This window comes from Seriola dumerili, unplaced genomic scaffold (assembly GCF_002260705.1).
Source record: "Seriola dumerili isolate Sdu_G_001 unplaced genomic scaffold, Sdu_1.0 BDQW01000388.1, whole genome shotgun sequence".
In the NCBI taxonomy this organism is placed as follows: domain Eukaryota; kingdom Metazoa; phylum Chordata; class Actinopteri; order Carangiformes; family Carangidae; genus Seriola; species Seriola dumerili.
In genome coordinates, this window is record NW_019174643.1 from 116,908 (window position 1) to 137,743 (window position 20,836).

The 20,836-nt window shown below is 42.7% G+C and overlaps 1 protein-coding gene across 8 annotated transcripts in view; it reads left to right on the plus strand.

The window, feature by feature from the left end:
- Positions 1-20,836, plus strand: part of exoc6b (exocyst complex component 6B) — an 86,012-nt gene that overhangs the window by 7,509 nt on the left and 57,667 nt on the right. For all 8 annotated transcript variants that reach the window (XR_002665598.1, XR_002665599.1, XM_022761095.1 and 5 more), the window contains exons 2-8: positions 2,909-3,074; positions 3,249-3,296; positions 3,416-3,506; positions 3,786-3,831; positions 5,380-5,584; positions 15,225-15,416; positions 18,149-18,217. Coding sequence is in view for 6 of the 8 variants with exons in the window: in XM_022761095.1 (XP_022616816.1) it covers positions 2,909-3,074; positions 3,249-3,296; positions 3,416-3,506; positions 3,786-3,831; positions 5,380-5,584; positions 15,225-15,416; positions 18,149-18,217 (817 nt within the window). In the remaining 2 variants the exon portion in view is untranslated. The remainder of the gene's footprint in view (positions 1-2,908; positions 3,075-3,248; positions 3,297-3,415; positions 3,507-3,785; positions 3,832-5,379; positions 5,585-15,224; positions 15,417-18,148; positions 18,218-20,836) is intronic.

The window sequence follows — 20,836 nt, forward strand, 5'->3', positions numbered from 1 at the left end:
GTCAAGGAGTCAGCAACTTGTCCCCAAAGATTCTTGGATGTAAGACACACACACACACACACACACACACACACACACATACACACACACACACACACACACACATGCAGCTGTTTACAGTGACATCATAACTTAAAGCAGCTTTGTGGAACCTATTTGTGTCAGTTCTCCTCTGTTGTGAAACTTTTAGGTCTTTCAGTTAATTTGTCCAACCCGCAGTCTTTTCCTTCTTTTCCTCCTCCCCTGTGATCCTGCCATCCGCCCCTCTAACACCTCCTTCTTCCAAATCTGCACCCTCCATATTATCCCTCCATCTGTTTTGCCTTTCATTGCTCTTTTTCCTTCTTCTCTCTCTCTATGACACACACACACACACACACACACATAGGAGAAGAATAAAAAAGTGAGATTCTGATGAATAACGGTGCAAAAAGAGAAGCTGCAAATACTGTGACTCTTCATTGCAGACTTTCACCTGTAGTCTCTGGAGGGGTCGATATAAAGAGATATTAAGATGTTAAAACATGAACATATAATAAATGTTACATGGGGAACGCCTGATTTTTACGTAGTCTATCCTAGAGGTTTCCAACGCTTTTCGCTTGTAATTCGTACAAATAAAGCAATGAACAACCTTACGGTCTTCGTGCAGTCATGGGCTGTGAGCAGTGATTTTTCCTTCTGATTTATCTCGTTAAGGACTTTAAGAGGCTTGAGGAGGTGAAAATATCCTGTATTTTACTCATTTGTAAAACTTCTAGAGGCCAAAGGAGGTTGATGAATTCAGTAAGGATTTAAGAGAGCTGAAGAGGTGAATGAAATCATTTAAGGATTTATATATAGAGAGGTTAAAGTGTCTAGTGTTCCACTTATTTTAAAGATGATAAAAGGTCCAGAGACATGAATGAATCCAGTATTTTTTTTTAATCTAAGATTTGAGAGGCTCAGGGAAGTGAAAGTATCCAGTATTCACCTTTTCAAAGGATTTTATAAAACCTATATCTCACTTTTGCAATATTTTAAAGGCATGAAGAGGTGAAAGTGTCAAGTATTTTACTTATTTTAATAAATATAACCTATAAGAGACTTTTTTCTCTATTCCCCTAATCAGCTGGTGATCCTCTCCTCTCCCCTCCTCCTCTTCTCAGTGGCAGACAGTACCAGGCACTGTGGGAGTGAGAGACACGTGCACGGTTATAAATTAAAACCAGTCGGTGCTAACACTTATGCTAATGCTAGCTCAGGCACACTGATCCACGTTGTCAGGAAACCAGCTATTGTGCAGAGACTTCACAGGGGAACGAAGGAAATATTTCTAACTTGTATTGTTCGCTAAAAACTAACACAACACGTCTCTAATATGATGTCAGTGTTTGACAGTAATCATGATCTAAGCTTTGAGGAAACTAATCTGGATTATCATCTGAGCTAGAATTATTCAAATCTGCTTAACAATCGTCTGTTTATCAAGCGCTGTCTAATTATATTGTATTAATAATTATTTTCTCGTTCATTCATTCACTTCTTTCTATATGTTTCTGTCGTTCCTACTTTCATTATTATATTTACTTTATCAGTAACTCAGTGTTTGTCGAGGGTTGCGGATGTACAAACTGTGGACCTTGGTGAACACACACACACACACACACACACCACACACTTGCAAAAACATTTGTGTACTTGATTGTATTGTATTAATTCTACATGTGTGGTGTTTCTTGTTTCTATGAATTTGTTTGTGTGATGTCAGAACACACTGTGCTCGCTCTCTGTGTGGCCTCTGTGTGTTTGTGTGTCTAAAGAAAGCACTGTGGCGTCAGACCTGCTCTCTATTGTACGAGTCGGGCATTTCCTGGTCAACAGGAGGAAGGGTGGGTGGGGGGGGGCTCATAGTCATACACAGGTGTGTGTGTGTGTGTGTGTGTTTTGTATGTGCTGTTTTTGGAAGGGAAAGAACACAGGAAAAACTGTGATAACTATTACAAAGAAGGCCTGTACACACACACACACACACACACACACACACACACGCACACATTTAATTTTTCTTTATTTCTGTCCTAATCAGAGCACTTTAATAAATTGACATATTTTGTTTTAAACATTTTAAATTCAGTTTTATTGTTTCTTGGGCGTCTTTTATGTAATTTTAGAGAAGACATCTTTCTTTTCTTAGCTTGTTTTCCTTCGAGCGACCCATCCACTCTCTTAACATCCTGCAGAAGGATGGATGAATAGTTGTGAATTAACTTTCTTGGCCAAAGGCTAATTTCTTTGCTTGAAAAATATGTATTAATTATTTGTTAGAAAACAAAAAACACACATTTCTTGTTACAAAACAGTAACGCACAGTGATTTCTTGGTTACTAACTGCAGAAACACACCATAACATAAAGGCCATTCTGTGAACAATTATGTAAAACTGTATAATCATATATGGTTTGTAATAGGGGCGATGCTTTTATACAGCACTTATTGACATGGCCTTAAGCAATGCACTGAACTGGAAACTGACCTAATGGACCTGCTTAAAATAAAAGCAGGCTGTGGTTGGTCACAGCTGTGGATGTATGGAAACGTGTAGCACGGTGTCGCTGGAGAGTGGCGCAGTAACGCCCCCTGATGGATATATGTGGTACATGCACCCACTCCACCTCACCTGTATCTCTTTCCTCAATGTTCTTTCATTTATCTTTCACTTGCAGGACGAAAAAAACAAAGGGCATCACTGATATTGAAAACTGCTCTTTAAAGCATCAGTTTTGATTAAAATTTAGCTGTGCAGAGAAAAGCAGTTGTTTTAACTGTAATTTTTATCATTGCTTGGACCAACAAAAGAGAAAAATCTTCAGATAAGGATTTCAGGACTTACCTCTTCTTACCTGTGGTCTTCTTTCTTTTTCTGCAGGTCGGTGTACGATGGGCAGGAACATGGCCTGTTCATGGAGAAGCTGGACGTTCGAATCAGGAACCATGACAGAGAGATCGAGAAGATGTGCAACCATCACTTCCAGGGGTTCGTGGACTCCATCACAGAGCTGCTCAAAGTACGAGGGGAGGCGCAGAAGCTGAAGGTAAGGAGAGATGGGGAGGAGTGTAAGAAACGAAACAAAAAGATGGAGAAAGGTCAAAGAGATTGATAAAAGTTAGGGACAAATGTGTGTTTGGAACTCAGTGTGTAAGAGGCTGAAGGTAAAAGTAGACTTGGGAAGATGATGCTTGATTTGTTCGTTGCTTTTCTCTCTCAGAGTCAGGTGACTGAGACCAACAGGCGTCTTCAGGATGATGGCAAAGTGGTAAGTTGACAGGTTCACAAACATCAATAGTCCAGGCAGGAATTTAGTTTCTGGGAACTTCTTTACTTCTTTCTTCACCTGCTTTGTTCTTCTTCTTCTTCTTCTTTTTCCTCTTTCAGCTCATCACATCCATGGAGGAGTTGAAACAGTGTCGAGTACAACAGAGAAACATCGCTACTACTATAGACAAACTGTCGCACTGCCTACCAGGTAACACACAACAATACACACCACACACAAACCCACAGTGTGCATAGTGTGTCCTCCTTTCCTGTGATGTCACTTAATAAACGTTTGAATGGAGAAAAATAACTCAGATCTTATATTTTAAGGTTTTAGGTTTCATTTTCAGAAGTGATGCACTGGGAAAACAAATTTGTTAATCTTTTGGAACTACAACTCCCTTCTTTACAACATTTACTTTTACCATGCTGTCATCTTCTCAGACACTTTTCTGCTCTTTTGCTTTGTTTCTTTTATTTCCATCAGTCCTGGAGATGTACAGCAGACTTCAGGAGCAGATGAGGGCCAAAAGGTATGTTACTGATTCTGTTTTTTTTCTGGTTTGAGACATCTTCATCATTGTCTTCCACTGGACTTTTTCCTAAATTTACAGACTTTTAGTTCGAATGTTAAAAACTTGGGTTTGTGGAGGCCATTTTCTGCTGATAAAATTGCTAATAAAACATTGTACAATAACCAAATTTCGAGTAGTTTATATGATTTCCTGTAAGAACTCAAATCTGGATATCAGGGCTTTGCATGGTCATGTGCTGGGGTTGGGTTTGTAGTCAGTCGATCAACAGGTGAAGGAGGGGGCCTTGGGGTGCTGACACTTGGCTGTGACAACTGGCTCTTGGGGTGTTGAATGGTGGGGAGAAGCTGTTGCATTGGCTCTGGACAGGGGTTAGGCGATATGTCAAATTAATTAGATTAATTTGAGTTTTTGTTTTTGAGTAACGTGAAAAATTGAACTAAATCACAAAATTGAGATTAGTGCTTCCTCTGCTGTCACTCAAGCAGCAGCGCCTCACAACAGTATGGAAATAGTTTGGTCCTGTGAGGTCTGACTTGGAACACACCACCGTGCTGTGTGAAGTTTGTACAAAGTCCACAGCATTTCCAATACACAGGCTCCTCTTGGGCGGCCCGACCTGTCCAAGAACATAAAATCACTCAGTTTTGGTAAATCTGCCATGAGAACCTTATTTCACTCTTTTCAGATGAACTCATTTTTGTCCACATGGGAGGAACTAAAACTTGTAACTGTGATCTCCTTTGTTTAAGGTTATTATCTTGAGATATCACAGACAGTCTGATGAATATATACTGACATTTAAACATGCTTTCCATACTGCATCTCCTGTAATACACATTTGAATATTAATCCCATTAGTAAATGGTCCAGTTTGATCATGTTGACTGTTGATTCTTAACTTTCAGCCACTAGATGGAGCCAGAGCTCTTGGAATAGAAATACAAATTGCTTCTCTCCATCTCTCTCCTTCCCTCTCTGCCCTCGGCCTGACCTGCAGACAGGAGTCTGGTTGGTCATAAATTTGTCGTTTGTTTGTGTGTTTTTCTACTTCTCTCTGTCCTGCGGCTGCTGCACTCGCAGAGAGCAGCGAGAGGTCAGCCAACAGCGATCGCTCCTAGAGAGAGAGAGAGTGTGTGTGAGAGATGCGGTGAAGTGAAGTGTTTGAGGGATATTGTATTGCCAGAGGTCCCTGAGGTGTATCTGAGTGTATTTATTTCTCTGTCTCTCTCTCTCTCTGTATGCTTGTGCTTGTAGATGTGTTTATCTCTGTGTGTTTTCTGCTCGCTTTTAGCCGTGCATCAGACAGCCAGGACAATGTTTTATTGTTGTGTGTCTGTTAGTTTTGCAAGTGTTTCTTCCCAGTCAGCCTGTCTTGGCCAGGACGCTTCTATAACACAGATTTTTCATCTCAATGACACATTTCCTGGTTAAATAAAAGTAAAAAACTTACAGGTTCTGTAGGAATCTGCACAAGTTTAATCCTTAAACATATGTTTGTGTGTGTGTGTGTGTGTGTGTGTGTGTGTGTGTGTGTGTGTGTGTTAGGTACTACCCAGCGCTGCGGACGTTGGAACAGCTGGAGCAGACGTGTCTTCCCCGGGCGGGTCAGTACCGCTTCTGCTCCATCATGGCAGAAAACATCCCCAAGCTGAGGACACAGATCCGGGACACAGCCATGACACAGCTGAGAGACTTCCTGGAGAGCATCCGGAAACACTCTGAGAAGATAGGAGAGACGGCCATCAAACAGGTACACAGTCGCACGTAAACACACATACAGAGACACGCAATCAACTGATAATATAGTTGATTGATACACTCTCAAACAGCAGACAACAGAGCTTTGTATTTAAGGGTTTGTATTAATGTGTCGATTGGTGGAGGTGAAGGTGGACGGATCTATGGACACGGTCCCACACACTCAAAACAGTTTCCCAGGTTTACTGAGGTCTCCTCGGGGCAGCTGTGGCTCAGGAGGTAGAGTGGCTCGTCCACTTATCAGAAGGTTGGTGGTTTGATCCCCGGCTCCTCCAGTCTGCATGTTGAAGTGTCCCTGGGCAAGATATTGAACCACAAATTGCCCCCAGTGTATCATCAGTTTGTGCATTTACCATTAACTGTCTTGCCAGATCCCGTATCCCATCACAGCTGACTAAAGTGATGGATTTTGCAACTTGTTATAAAACCAGACTAAAAGTCCAGCTAAGGCTGATGGGAATACTTTTTATTTTTTGCAAAAACCAAAACCATAAACCAAAGTTTTGGACAAATTTGAATTATGACCTGATGATTGAGCTCGACGAAAAGTCACTTAAAGATCTTAAAGTTCTTACAGTTCATCCTGTGGAGCCTGAGAACTTCTGAACAAAATTTCAAGCCAATCTGATATTTCGCAACAACAGAAATATCAGCCTGTTGGTGGGTAGAGAAAAACTTCAGTTCACCAATTTCAGCAGGATAAATGATCTGAGAACTGTGAATGTCTGTACGAAATGTGAAGGCAATCAATCCAAGTATTGCGTTGTTATCCCTTTAGCCACACCGCTAACATGGCTAAAAATAGATTCATAAGTGAAAACAGAAATGCAGCACACACTCGGTGTCTTTGTGCTCGTCATCCAAACTGTCAGCTTTGCCTCGTTCATGTTGTGTCACACTTTCTCGCTGGTGTGTCGCTGAAAGTGTTCAGTATTAATCATGATGCATTTGGACGAGGTTGAGAGGAACCACTGCAGCTTGAGCTGTGAGCTGACAAAGGTGAAATTTTACACATCCCTGCACAAGAAATCGTGTGTGTGTGTGTGTGTGTGTGTGTGAGACTACCTACTTTACCTGTGTGCGTTAACATCAGTGCACTTTTCTGTGTGTGTGTGTGTGTGATAAGGTGATAAGGACTGCGCAGTGTAACTGGCTTGTCTATCTGCCCTCACACCACAATTGGTTTTTGTTCTCCAACATATCTTTCTCTCTCTGTCTGTTAATCAGAAGCAGCTTCCCTGTGTGTGTGTGTGTGTGTGTGTGTGTGTGTGCGCGTGCGTGCGTGTGCGTGTGCGTATGTGTGTGTGTCTTGCTCTGTGGTTCCGCTGCCAGTAAACAAGCATGTAGGCGCTGCAGGAGACGCCGTGGCTTGTCAGTGAACGTGCACACACTGACACATGAACCCCCTCACAGTGCGCACACACACATGCAGAGACCCGGCTTTTCAGCACTTACCTCATTGTTTTTTTTTTGTTTTTTTTTTCTGTACTCCAAGGCCAAGGAAGTTATATATGAGTTTGTCTGTTTGTGTGTGTTTTTGTGTTCTCTTGTGGTGTCCATACCTCAAAGTGAGGCCTCTTGTTTATTTGTGTGCCTCCATTATTTGGGGAATGTTGTTCCTTGGGAATTGCAGGATGAGGGAGGGATGGGATGGGAATGAGGAAGGAGCGGTTGACGACAGACAGATGAGCGGATGGAGATTTGGAGAAAAGTGGCTGCACGGTTGTTTGTGTACTGAAGTCTAATCATGACTTCCTCTATTAATACTTGTAGACTTTGACATTCAGAAAAATAAATGCTGAATCATCAAACTGGCTCATAACGAAATGCCAAAACTAAATCTTAGGGAAATACTGAATCATTTCATTTCACTCTACAGTTGGACCATGGGTAGGAAGTAAATGTCAATGATATTAAGAAACTGTATATTATTACGTCAGTGGCCTTTTCAAATGAATTTATGTTGGCGAAGGATGTTCATTGCTGCATTTATTATTTGTTATGGTTGAATATACACTCACTACTACAGCCTCTGCAGTCACCACATCTCAACTTAGTAGAGCACCTGTGGGGTGAGGTGGCACGGCAGCATGACTGTAAAGTCAACCATGATTTCTCCATGAGCCAGTGCAAAGATTAGTTGATTTGTTGTCAAATTCCAGCCTCTCTCAGTTTTAGAGAGATGGTCGCAAGAAACAAACAATTTAAAGATGTCATTTTTCAGGAAATGGCTTTTTTTTTCTGTCGTTTTATGATTACTTGAGAATGAAAATAACAAATAATCATTGTACAGGTATACACCAGATAACAGCTTCTTTAACACATCATTTGGCGTTAGGGAGCAGATTTCAGCCCAAAAACCAACAATAATGGAATAAGATTTATGTGTTGGTTTGACCTCTAGATGTCACTAGAGGATCAGTTCTTACTCTTAATTGAAAACACTGCTGCTTCTGGTTGAGCAGTGAGAGAAACATAACCAGTGCAGGTCATAGGGGTCTCTGGATGATTTGATGAGTATGAAAGTGATATGAATCAGTAATCTATGACTTCCACAGTCACCATTGTCAACGCCATTGGGAGGTGTTGATATGGCACGGCGCTCTCTAAACACTACATCAGGGAATATGTTTTGGAAGAATGATCCCGTCCCTCCTTGTTGCATCTATGACGAGGAGGATATGTTGGCTCTTCCATTCATTTGTCACCCGTCTTTTGGTTAAGCATTATATTGTTTTACCGTAAACAGGGAGGCAAATTGAAACTATGGTGAGGCACGGTCACTAAGAAGTCCAGGAAATGTAGAAGAATTTCTCTACAGATGACCGACTTACGCAGCAGAAGCGCTCTCCACGTATCACTCCACAGCCACACGGTGGAAACCCTTCAGTGACCCCCTCAGGTGGGGGGTCCTCGGCCCGCAATTTGAGAATCACTGGTGTAGAAAATCCACTTGCAGTCACTGAAGAAGCTAACCGCTAACTCCTCTAACCACTAATTACGAGGGAGATTATGGAAACCCCAGTGGTCCAGCAGTCCTGATACTGATACTGGGATTATGTTGTTGTATCAAATGTTTGGCTCGGAGCGCTCGCGCTCAGTCGGAAACCTTGTAAGTGTGTGTGTGTGTGTGTGTGTGTGTGTGTGTGTGTGTGTGTGTGTGTGTATGAAGAAATTAGAAGTTCTTGTTTCTCTCCTTTCCTTTGTCCCTCATTCACCCTTTCTTTTTTCTGTCTCTCCATCTCCTTCTCTCTCAGACAGTGTGTCTCTCTGGTGTGCTCTGTTCCAAATTAGCTCTAACTCTCTGTACCCAGCCGTCGTTACAGCTCCCTCCACCAAGGATGTGAAAATAAATAGATCTGGGGAAAGAGGAGGAGGAGGAGGAGGAGGAGGGGATGGAGGGAGGAGATGGAGGAGAGCGAAGGGCTTACAATGGAGCTATTGTCTGCTGCCACATGCCCATAGAAGAAGAAGAAGGGGAGAAAGGGAGGATGAGGGGCAGAAGGGATGGGGGGAGGAAGATGCGTAAAGAAGACGAAAGTGAAGTGGGAGGAGAAGGAAACAGAAAAGAGGAGAGGTAAGATGAGGGAAGGAGATGGGAGAGAAGAGGACAACAGGGAGGAACAAGATGAAGAAAATGATGGTCAAAGCTAAGGAGAGAAAGGAGAGCGATTGGAAAGAGGGAAGAGGAGGAGGAACCGAGGTAGAAGAAACCACGAAGGAGTGGAGATACCATGTAATGAAAAGAGGAGGACAGGGAGGTAAAGACAAGGAAGATGAAGAGAGAAGAAGAAGACAAAGAAAGTGGATGATGAAGGAGAAAACAGAAAGGAGCAGGTGTGTGGAGGAAGAGAGGATAAGAAAGAGGAAATGAGGCCGTGTTCAGACATTAAGCTGAACCTGGATCATCGTCAGGTTTATGCACAAAAACAACTTGAACAGAAGAGAAGAACACAACGCTGTGACATTCTGGTGACCCCCCCATCCACCCATCCATCCATCCATCCATCCATCCATCCATCAGAGCCTCCTCCCCTCAAGGCCTTTGTGGTTCTCTGACGCTCCGTCATTATTACTACGATCTCTAGAATCTCTCGCTTACTTGAATATGAACCTGTTGAAACGACTAATGCCGTGTTTCATGAAAGGACAGTCTCAGGATAAAAAAAAAAAAGCCTTTCTGAAAAAGAGGAAGGAAGGAAGGACGGATGGAAACAGGGATGAGTGGAGGAGAAGCAGAGTGGGACAAGATACAGTAGAAGGATTAAACAAAAAAAAGGAAATAGAAGAAGAATCTTTAACCAGAATTGTCTCCAAATGTCTTTGTCATTCTTTCATGACTCTCCCGTCTTTTGTCGTTTCCCTCTTTCCCTCTTTCTCTGTCACATCACATTTCCCCTCTTTCTCTCAAGATGTCCGTCTCTGTCTTTCCACTCTTTCCATCTCCTCATCTTTCCAGCTACCTCCCTTCCTCCTTCCTTCTCCTCCTTTTCTTTTTTTTTTTTTCCAGTTTCTTTTATTAACGCTCAGCGAAGGATGAGTTCAGAGCTTCTGCTTCTTATTTGGTAGTTTTACACACACACACACACACACAGTCGCACACACACAGTCGCACACACTAATGGGAAACAGATTGTTGGGCTTGTGAAGTGGAAGAAGATTGATTACCTGTATCTAGTTACTGAACACACACATGCGTGCGCGTGCAGCTCGGGTGGCGGAGGGCACACGCTGGGTCGGTGTATTGAACCATCACAGGGAAAACTAAAATAGACTGTTATAGGTCGCTGTGTCAGTCACTCCGCTTGTGTGTGTGTTGTCTGCCGAATAATGCTCCACAGTTCACTGCCATCGGACACCATTATTTCTGGCTGGGGGTCGGACTGCCAAAAAGTGATCTATAGAAGGGATGTCCATGTCAGGTTTTTGCCCCTGATCTTGATCCGAGTTATTTGATATGAGTTAAATCTATTTTTATTTTTACTACATAATACAGCTGTGCAGTGTACTTTGAGTTCAGCTCTGACTGTTTTTTTAATAGTGATGCAAACGCCATACTTCTACCTTTTGTATCTCTAACAAAACAATAATATGTAAAATGCAAAACAAACCTCTTTTTAAATTAACCAAAATAAATAACTTCTCAAATGCATCAGTGTTTAAAATCTTAACACAAGACCAAATTTAAAAAGTCCCAAATTTTTCCAGATTTCTTGGTCAGTGAACGATTAAATAAGAGTAAAAATCCAACCTACAAATTCAACCCAAACTCTCAGTAGTTGACAGTTTTCAGCACTGGATGATACATTTTGTGCCAGAACTCCAACAGGACTGAGGTTTTACATCCAGACTTTCTCTTGAGCATCACACACAGAAATCTGTCCTCACCAGTATCACCATAACTCAGTCTGGCTGACACACAACTCCCTGTAGAACTAAAACTTGTTGTTCTTACACTTTGGAGGTGCTGATATGCAGATTCTGTTTCATCCAGCAGAGTTGTTCCCCACTGTTTCCAGTCTTTATGCTAATCTTTAAATTTAAACTAGCTTTATATTTAACGGACAGATGTTAGAGCGATGTATCTCACTCTCAGCGAGAAAGTCAGTTTCCTAAATCGTCAAATTATTCAAAACTTTTCCAAAAGTTGCTCCACTTATGTTGCTTTCTGTTGCACATTGTCACTGTGGATATGATGTTTTTGTCCCCTGTGGTACCCAGAAGTCTACAGGTTAAAATAAAGCATCAGTATTTATATCAGAGTTGCTTCGTTATGTTACAAAAACCTTGGTGTGTCAATAAATGTTTAAGAAGAGCTTACAGACATTAAACACTTCATGAAGTTTTGGCTCGTAACATCTTCTGAGATACAACAGATTGAGCTCATGAATGTTTTGTCACTTGTTGTTAGAAGGTTTGTTCAGATCTTTTATTTTTAATTAGTGGCTCGTTGTTTCAGGAAACAATTTGCAATTTATTTTTAGCATTAATTACTTTTGTAAGTAAAGACGTACGTTTCCCAGAAGTTCTTCTAAACTTCAGATCTACACTGTCACAGTTGTGACCTTCCCACAGTAAACAGCCTGTTTAAACCACTTGTCAACAAACAGATCACAGTAACTTTTTCTCTTTCACTTGCAATTTTTGTCATTTTCCAAGCTCACGCCGCAAACACACATAGAAGAGAACAAATCGCCTTCAAGTTTCTCAGCGGAGCCACACAGCACATATTTAACTCAGGGCTGCCTTGTGGTGTCACCACAGTGTAATGTCAGATCATTTTGAAAATAATTAGAGTCATTTTGTCCTAAATTGATTGTAGTCTGGCTCAGAATCTGGTCCTCATCCCCAGCAGTTTGTTCTCACTTCCCCGTGGGTAATTTTCATCCGTTGCCATCATCTTTTTCTCTTTTTTTTTTTCTCTCTCCTCCTACTCTTTTCTCATGTTTTTCTGTTGTTGTTGTTGTTGTTGTTTTTCGCCTTTTATCTAATAGTATCTGAATTTATTCCAAGTCCCAGCAGGATTTGTAGTTTAAAATGTCTTTGATAATAAATGATGTTAAAATCCTCGTCTTGACTCCTCATCCAGTCTTGCACTCTGACTCCTGATCCTCTCCGTCACCAGTTGTGCATGAGTTAGTCAGTCATTTCAATTACTACTTTTTAACTGCCTGTAATAATCAGGTGCCGTTCACCTGCCCTCACGACGTTCCTTCTCCTGAACTCGCCTTAAAGTAGTCACTGATTGGGATGTGATGTGTATGTAGGAAACCTCTTTAAGAAACTGGCCGTGGTTGGAAGCAAAAGAAACAATATTCAACTGTTTGAACAGCCATGAAATATCAGGGCGCCGGCGCCTGACGCCTTCCTGCTGGAGGGAACAAACAGACGCTCTTTGGAGGAAATTCCTTGAGGAAACTTGTGGCTCTTTTCTTCTTCTGTGCCTTTTATCGTTGCACCGTTCTGATTACGACACAGCGCCACCACCGTCCGTCGCTGTCAGAAATCTGTCGCCAACAGAAATCCACCGAATAAAATGTTGTTAGAAAATTTTTGTGGGGAACTGGAGGCAGCTCTTTCCTCATAAATGCAGGAAAAACCCTTCTCACTCTCCATCCACTTCTTTTTTTTTTTTTTTTTTTTTTTTTTTTCTTTTTCCCACGTTTTTTGCTGCTCTGCTCTCCCTCCTTTTCTTATGAGATTCTGTGACGCACATTCCCGCACTCGAGCTTTTCGAGTGCCACGGGGGAATGCCACCTCTGAGGAGGAACGCAACAAAAGACAGGGTTAAAAAGGTTTCTATTTGCAACAGAACTCGGTATTGTGCGCTGGCTGAAGACTGAATGGCGGTGTGAGTGCGTGTACAGTATGGCCGCAGATGCCTCGAGACACATGTACACTTGTTGAAGAACGGTGAAGAGCCACATACAAACGCCAAGTGGGATTATTTGACGTAGGCGCTGACGTCCGTGTGACGCCCGGCAGCGCCGCGCACCGTAGGAAAGATGCTGTTCTGTGTCATTTGCTCCTGCTCTCATGTCTGCCTTTCATAGGTTGCTTTCTTTTGAGGTCCAGTTATGTTAATTTGTATGTGGAAAGAAAGAAAATGACCATTTGAAAGATTAGAGAGGAATGCAAAAAGTGTCGCTGACAAAACAAGGCTCTTCTCGTTTCGGAGGTCTGTGCCATTTCCTTCTTTTTTTTTTTGCATGAAGTTTCTCATAGATTAGTCTCAGCGTTTTACCTCTTCTCAGTATTTTTGAAGAGTTGAGTTTTTAGAGATTGTTTGTTACAGATTTCTCTTTCCTCAAAAGAGTGGGCACAGCTTGGCAATTTCTGCCCCCCTCCCCCACTCGCTTCCTCCTCACCTTCTATGTAGAGGAATGAGACTTTCCACTGATTTTGTTTGTACTTATTGTCTGATATGACTCATTAGTCTTCTATGTGTGTGTATGTGTTTGTGTGTGTGTGTGCATATGTGTGTGTGGGCATTAGATCAAAGATGGCATTGTGTTCTTCCAGCATCACTGATATTGTGTTCTTCCGGGTTTGTGCATATCCACCCTCTTTAAGAACACCAGTTTTTCTCATTACCGTTGTCATTAACGACTGAAATCGAGGCGCTTGAAGCCTCTGACGTATTTATTGACGTCCTCATCGACAGATTTAAGCGCTCGAGGTAGACTACGTGCTGGCGCCGGCGAGCCAAGGAAACAGAAGCCTTCACAGATTTTTTAAGTCGGATCTGGGTGTGGATGGAAAGATGCACTGAGAGGGTTTCCCCGCCATAACAAGGTTTTCCCACAGAATTATGTTATGTGAAGGAGACGCGATGTGGGAATAGAGTTCGAAGAGTTAACAGCGTTTCATGAAAATCTCGAAGAAACACATTCGTATTCACGTATTAGCAGCTTTGTTAAAAAGACTGCAAAACAAAAAAAATATGGACAAATTATGGCGGCAAAAAACAACAAAACTTGACTTCAGGTATCTATGCAACAATAAACAAAGGATTCAGAAGTAGTCTTGGGCGTCTGGATACGGAACGTGACTCTGTTTTCATTTTGTTTTGGATACAAGCCTCCATTAATTTCTAACCAAAACTTCCTGCTCTCTGATTATTTTTATTTTTAGTATTCCTGATCCGACGCTGCCACAGAGGGAGAAATATACATCATTTCCCATGATACTCCTCAAATAGCGACATAGACAGGACACAGTTTGCATCAGACATTACATAGCACATTGCATTGTCCTGTGGAAAGTCTTTCCATTTCCTTCTGTCTTTGCCTCGCCTGTTTTCTGTCTGTGTTTTCTGGGAAACTTCACTGATAGGATCAATGCTATATTACCTGAATGTGTCCTACATATAAAGACATACCAAGCTTTTTAAAATTGGATTCATGTTTGAGATGAGGATTTATATTCAGTTCTCAATTTCAGCATTTAAAAAAAAAACAAAAAAACATTCAACTCCGATATTTATCTTAAATATGCACAAGTGCTACTAATGCAGCTAAACTTGGGTTAAGGTTTTGGAAAGCAGGAATATAGATCAAACAGGTAGGCTGCCCCCGTCTCCGCTTTCAAGTCCTCTGCACTAATTTTATGTGCTTTGTTTTTGGTTTCATTGACTCTTCATCCTTCCTGTTCTTCCCTTCCTGTCTTGCTCTTTTTCCCTCTGGTGTATTCTTAGGCGCTTTGGTAAATCACTTTTATAGACCATTTCCAAGGGTATTTTCATGGGACAAGGAGTGGCAGGTCTTCCTCAAAGGTCTCAACCTGTGACCTCATTGTACCAGATGTAATTTTCTAAGCTTTTCCCCGAAACTGTCCCAAAAAGAAGGGAATGGGATAAATCTGAGGAATTATTGCTCAGTGTCCATTAACGCGCTGTTTTCTTATGAGTGTTTGTGTCTGTGTGTCGCCTTTTGTCTGCTGCTGGTGTGTCTTTATTATGAAGGTGAAAAAGTTCCTCTTCCTCTGTGGCTTTTTTGAAAAGTGTTCTGGGAAATGTAGGAAGTGACTTTAGAAGAAAAACAGAGCAGGTTACAGGGGAGAATGACCCCCCCCCCACCCCAAACAAAGCTAAGCTCCAAGGGTTGAATTTGTATTTCTGTGTCGTGCTTCAGGCCCAGCTACAGCGCTCACTGGACAGCTCCGTCGCCACGCAGCCGAGGGCCCTGTTTGGCCGACGCGGCAGAAAGGAGGCGGCGGCGGCGGCGACGGGGACGGGAACCGACAGCGACGGACAGGGCGGCAGTCCAGTGTCGGAACAGGACTCTGGCATTCTGGATGTGGAGGATGAAGAGGAGGATGATGAAGTGAGGAAACCACAGTCACACATACAAACACATGAAAGTATTGAGTGCTTCCCTTAGCTGTCGCCATTGTTCTCTTCTTCTTTCTCTAGCTATTCTTTTCGTTTTGAGAAACCATGAACCAAGCCTTGCTTTGCTGCTACCTAACCTTTGCCGATCGATCGCAGTCGTCCTGACCGAACCTTCGTTAGGTTTCCCCTTCAGATGGTGGGATGGACGATTCTGCTTTAAGGCCTGATAATCTGCTAATGTGACCTCAGCTTTACTTCCTTCCTGTTGCTTTTTTCTTTATTGTTTCTCCATTTTTAGTCACTTTTCTTTGACCTCTCTCAAGTGCCCCTTCTTGCCCAAGGCTCGTCTTGTTGCTCCTTCTCTTTCCTTTCCTAGCTTTCCTTCCCTTTTTCTTCTTTTCCTTTTTTCCCCCTTTAATTCCCTTTCCATAGAAATCAGCCCCGCTCTCAAGGGTGCGTTCTTCTGTCCAGTAGTCAGATGTCATTAGGGTCGTCCCAGGTGAGGTTAGGAAAGTTTGTGGTGGATGACGTTATAGTGAATTTTAGGCCCATAGCGGCACGTAGTCCACGTCGGCCAGCTGAGCCCATTTCTGAAGTTTCAGCTCACGTTAAAGGAAGCAGTTCTGAGGCCAGAAGGAAGGGTCAGATATCCCATCAGTCCTCTTCTGTTGAGGTCAATGATGCGAACAGGAATGACCAATTTGCATCATAGCAAAGTTTCTGAAGCAGTAAGTAAGTAAGTACAGTGTCTTGCGGGGGGAATGACCACGACACCTTTCTCTTTTAAGTCTTATGTTTATAATTTACTCTAATTCTTGGAGTATATTCCGATCGACCTTTAGGAATTGACACTGCTTCAGTGTAAGATGGTCACACACTGTTCACGGACTGTTCAGAAGATCAACTTGTAGAAAATGGACACGCAGCATTGTGACATTGAACTCTTGGAGTCGTCCCTCGCGGGATCAGAGTTCCCTTGTAAGCCCTTGTTGTTCACACTCAAGGAAAGCAAAGTACAAAGAATCTGAAGAGAATAGAGCTGAACTTGTCACCCTCATGCTGCCATTCTGTTTTAAGGTCCCTGTCGTCCCTTTGGCTTATTTACGTCCTGTAACCTTAAGTCAACCTTCTTCACGGGAAGACCTTGGCTCGAACAAAGGCCTGACCCCCGCGGTCGGCAGGGTTACGACCGCGTTGGCGCCGATGGTTGGCATTGCCGCTGCCATCGGCGTCCCGTCTCCTCACGCCATCCTGCCCCTGCCATGTCTTTCCTTTTCTTCCCCTTCCCTTCATTTACAGTCGTCCCCCTGTGTCTCTGTATCCTATTTTTCTTTGCTCCCTTTGTTCTCCTATTCTTGTCCTTGGTCTTTGCCTATTTTTCCTTCTTGTCTTCTTCACCTTTTTCACCTTTTTTTCAGCTGTCTCTATCATCACTTCTCTCCCTTTTCCCGATCTTTCTTTTTTTTTCCCTCCATCTGTCCTTTTCTTCTTCTTCTCTCACTCTTGTTCCCACTTTTCCCTCTTGATCCTGTTTCACTGTCATTCATCTCCAGCCTGTCATCTAAACTTTAAACCATTCATACCTGCTTATATCTGTTTGCCCTCATTGTTTCGGGACTGTGTGTGCGCGCTTGTGTGTGTGTGTGTGTGTGTGTGTGTGTGCGCGCGCGTGTGTGTGTGTGTGTGTGTGTGTGTGTGCGCGCGCGTGTGTGTGTGTGTGTGTGTGTGTGTGTGCGCGCGCGTGTGTGTGTGTGTGTGTGTGTGTGTGTGCGCGCGCGTGTGTGTGTGTGTGTGTGTGTGTGTGTGTGTGCGGTTACATCAAAGCTGGCATTGTGTTGCCTCTCCAATGATTTTTACAGAAAGCAAACTTTCCAGAGGGCAAGAGGGCACATGGTTTTTTGCTTTGTGTTTCTGTGTGTGTGTGTGTGTGTGTGCTAAAATTGGTAAATTGCCACTGTGTTGTTCTCCGGAAGACAGAGGATGTGGGTAAGGCGAAAGGAATGGAATGAGGGATGGTGAAACGGAGAGATACTGTAGATGGAAAGAAAAAGAAAAAGCGGAATGAACGGCTGGTGACGCTGTCAGAAAACTTTCAGACAGAAGAATGAAGTGCTGCAGAATGATTTACTCCTCTCTCTCTCTCTCTCTCTCTCTCTCTCTCTCTCTTTGTGTCTATGTCTCTCTGTCAATTACAGCACAGTGGGCATTTGTAACATTTGTGATATTTATAAAACTTACGATGAAAGAGTTCAGATGTTTTTTATCCTCTGACATCTCCCCCCCGCCGCATCTCTGTCTAAATTCAGTTCAGTTCAGTGAAGCTTTAATGTTCAGATCGAGAAACGTGTTACCAGAGCATACGCACGGACGTGACTACGCAATAATGAAACGAGCAGCTAGTGATAAGAAGTAATATAAGAAATACTAAAACCACAAAAGCAAAGAAGAAGAATTTCACTGGTGCTCTAGACAAAACAGTAAAAATGCCGTGTAACAAGCAGCTCTTTAATCTCCTGCCAGTTCATTCATGAGTGAAGGACAAACAATTCAATACTAAACATTTTCTCATATTTTTGGGATTCTTTTAAGAAAACAGACTTTTGTCTCCACGTTTTCTTCTTTTCTTGCTTCTGTGCAGGAAACTCTTTTCTCTTCGTCTCCTTTTGAAATGAAAGTTTGAAGATTTGTACTTTGAGTCTGATTGTATACATGTTTGTGTTTTAGGTCCCAGGAGCTCATGACTTGGTGGATTTCTCTCCAGTTTACCGCTGTCTGCATATCTACACTGTGCTGGTGAGTCTTTTCTCCTTAAATCTCATCTGTATTAACTCTTCCTCCTCAGTGCTGTTTTTACCCTCTCATGAGCTCCGATCACAGTTTCCTCCTGTTGTAAACCACTGCTAATATCTCTGCCCCCGCCTTGCACAAAGATTCCTTATTAGGTAATGATAATATTTTGAGTTGCGTATCATGTATTGACTTGGTGGACCTCTTAATTAATGACATTAGTCCAGATGTTCTTTCTTGGAGTCTAAATTCAGAACTTTTGATTCTGTTTACTTTTTGTCAAAAAATTAGATCCAGCTATTGTCAAGCTGCTTTTTCTAAGGTCACTGAGTTTATTTTTTTATTTTTTATTTATTCAAATAGACAGTTTTAATCACAGTTTACTAGAATGAGAGAATATAGTACTTTTTCTGGAATTTGTTGCCAGGTAAAGTAAGAAGTTTTATTTTTGAGTGAGTGAGTTTTACACTTGAAGAATTTGAATGTTTATTGTGTGTCCTGTGAATCCAGTGGTGCCATGAACAAGTCTCACTCAATCATCGGCGATATATATCGAAGCTGTGGCCACCGAGGTAGAAAAGTAAAAAGCTTTCGATGGTTGAAAATGAATTGTGTCATCTCGTGCTGAACAGTAACTCATCGTATCACACAGGCCTGAGGGAGAATTACCACCCGGTTTATGTACAGAGAGGTATATGATGCTGCAAGATGAGGCCTCCGGCTCCAGCCTGGCTTCACTCCAGCCAGGCTGCTGTGTGTGTGTGTGTGTGTGTGTGTGTGTGTGTGTGTGTGTGTGTGTGTGTGTGTGTGTTTGTGAGAGAAAGAGGCAGAATGTGTGCGTGTCTCATATCAGAAAGAGCGAAAGCGACATGGGTGGAGGTGTTGACTGGGCCATGACTGGGTTAGTTGCACATTTGGGGTCCGTATGTGTGTATGTGTGTGTGTGTGTGTGCGCGCCTGCAGGCCTTTAGGGGTTGTGACCGGGCCAACACAGCCAGAAGGTCGGCTGTTTCTGTTCTCTGTGTGTGTGTGTGTGTGTGTGTGTGTGTGTGTGTGTGTGTGTGTGTGTATCTGGGGGGCTCTCTGGCAGGGGGACAGGAAGTGCATGAACTTTGACAGGAAGGAGAAAGTGAACGGGCAAAGGAGCGATGGAGGGAGGGAGCAAAAAGGGAGAGCGAGGTTAGAGAGAGGGTAACAGGGGCGAGATGATGGAGAGAGTGAAGGGAGGGAGCAGGGAAAAGAGAGCGAGGTTTAATGAGAGAGGAGGAACAAAAGAGGGATGAAGGAAGAGGAGAGGGGTTAAAAAAACGAGGGTCGAGAAAGAACGTTTAGAAATTACAACAACAAATTTCAGGCAGCCTTTGGTTTCAGATTAAATTCTAAAAAATCAAGAACTTTTTCTTGGCTGCTTCTCACGTCACATGGTGCTGAAGATGTGAGGGGAACTCTGATATTTGACGCTTTAATATTGTCGGATAAATCAAGCCCAACACCACAAATCACAAATTAGCCTCAAGGTCTTTGTGCAGCATGAAACACTCTGTATCCTGAGACCCTGAAAACAAACAAACAGTGGCTTCAAACCTTTTTTACCCCCAGTCACAGGCCGCACCTTTGTGTTTTGAGCAGTTCAATTAAACAGCTATTTTCCCTTCTTATAAGACAATTTTAGATTTCTGTAGAGGTAAAATTACAGAATTTCAGAAGGAAAAAATCTGAAAATAAACATCATTTTGTGTATCAGAATTTAGTTTTTTTTCCTTTTTCTTCAATTTTTGCTGCATCATTTTGTTTATTTTATTATTTGTTTGTTTCGTTTATTTAAATACCTCAGAGACATGAGACATAAAACCTGACTATGACGAGGTGAAATAAAGAGCAAATAAGAGAAGAAGACATGCTGGTGATGAGAAGAGGGAGGGTGAAGGTTGGCGGAGGTGTAACGGTGGCGTTTTAAAGGAAGGAGGGAAGAGAGGGGGAAGGAAAGGATGGAGGTTAAAAGGGGCAAAAACAGGAAGACAAGGGTGAAAACACAACACAGAGAGGCAGAGAGATTGGGGGGGGGGTAACTATAGGGGTGAGAGAGAGGAGAGGAGAAGGGAGGAAGAAAGGAGGGAAGAAGAGTAAAAGGATGAGAAGGGAAAGGAGTGTGTTGTGTCTCTGCAAGGTGCTGAAAGGTCTGACCTCCTCACCTCTGAGGTCACACACACACACACACACACACACACACACACACACACACACACACACTTGAATCACATCATTTCTTCACTCCTTCCCTCTGGCATTTGCTGCAACACTTTATTTTAGCATTGTTCCTTTTGGATTAGAAGGTGGAGAGCTGGACTGTTGGAAAAGGACACACACACACCTACACGTTCATACACACACACACACACACACACACACACACACACACACACACACACACACACACTATGGCTGAAGCTGTTTTATCCATTAAAGCGGTGTTGCAGCTGTTTGAATGACAGGCCATTGGGCAGAGAAGTGGATTTACCATTAGAAAAGAAAACCAGAATGTCCAGCACAGTTTGCTGTCCGGGGGGGGTGGGGGGGCAGGGGGGAGAAGGAGGGGGGGGGGGGGGTCCACTGGAAAATCACACA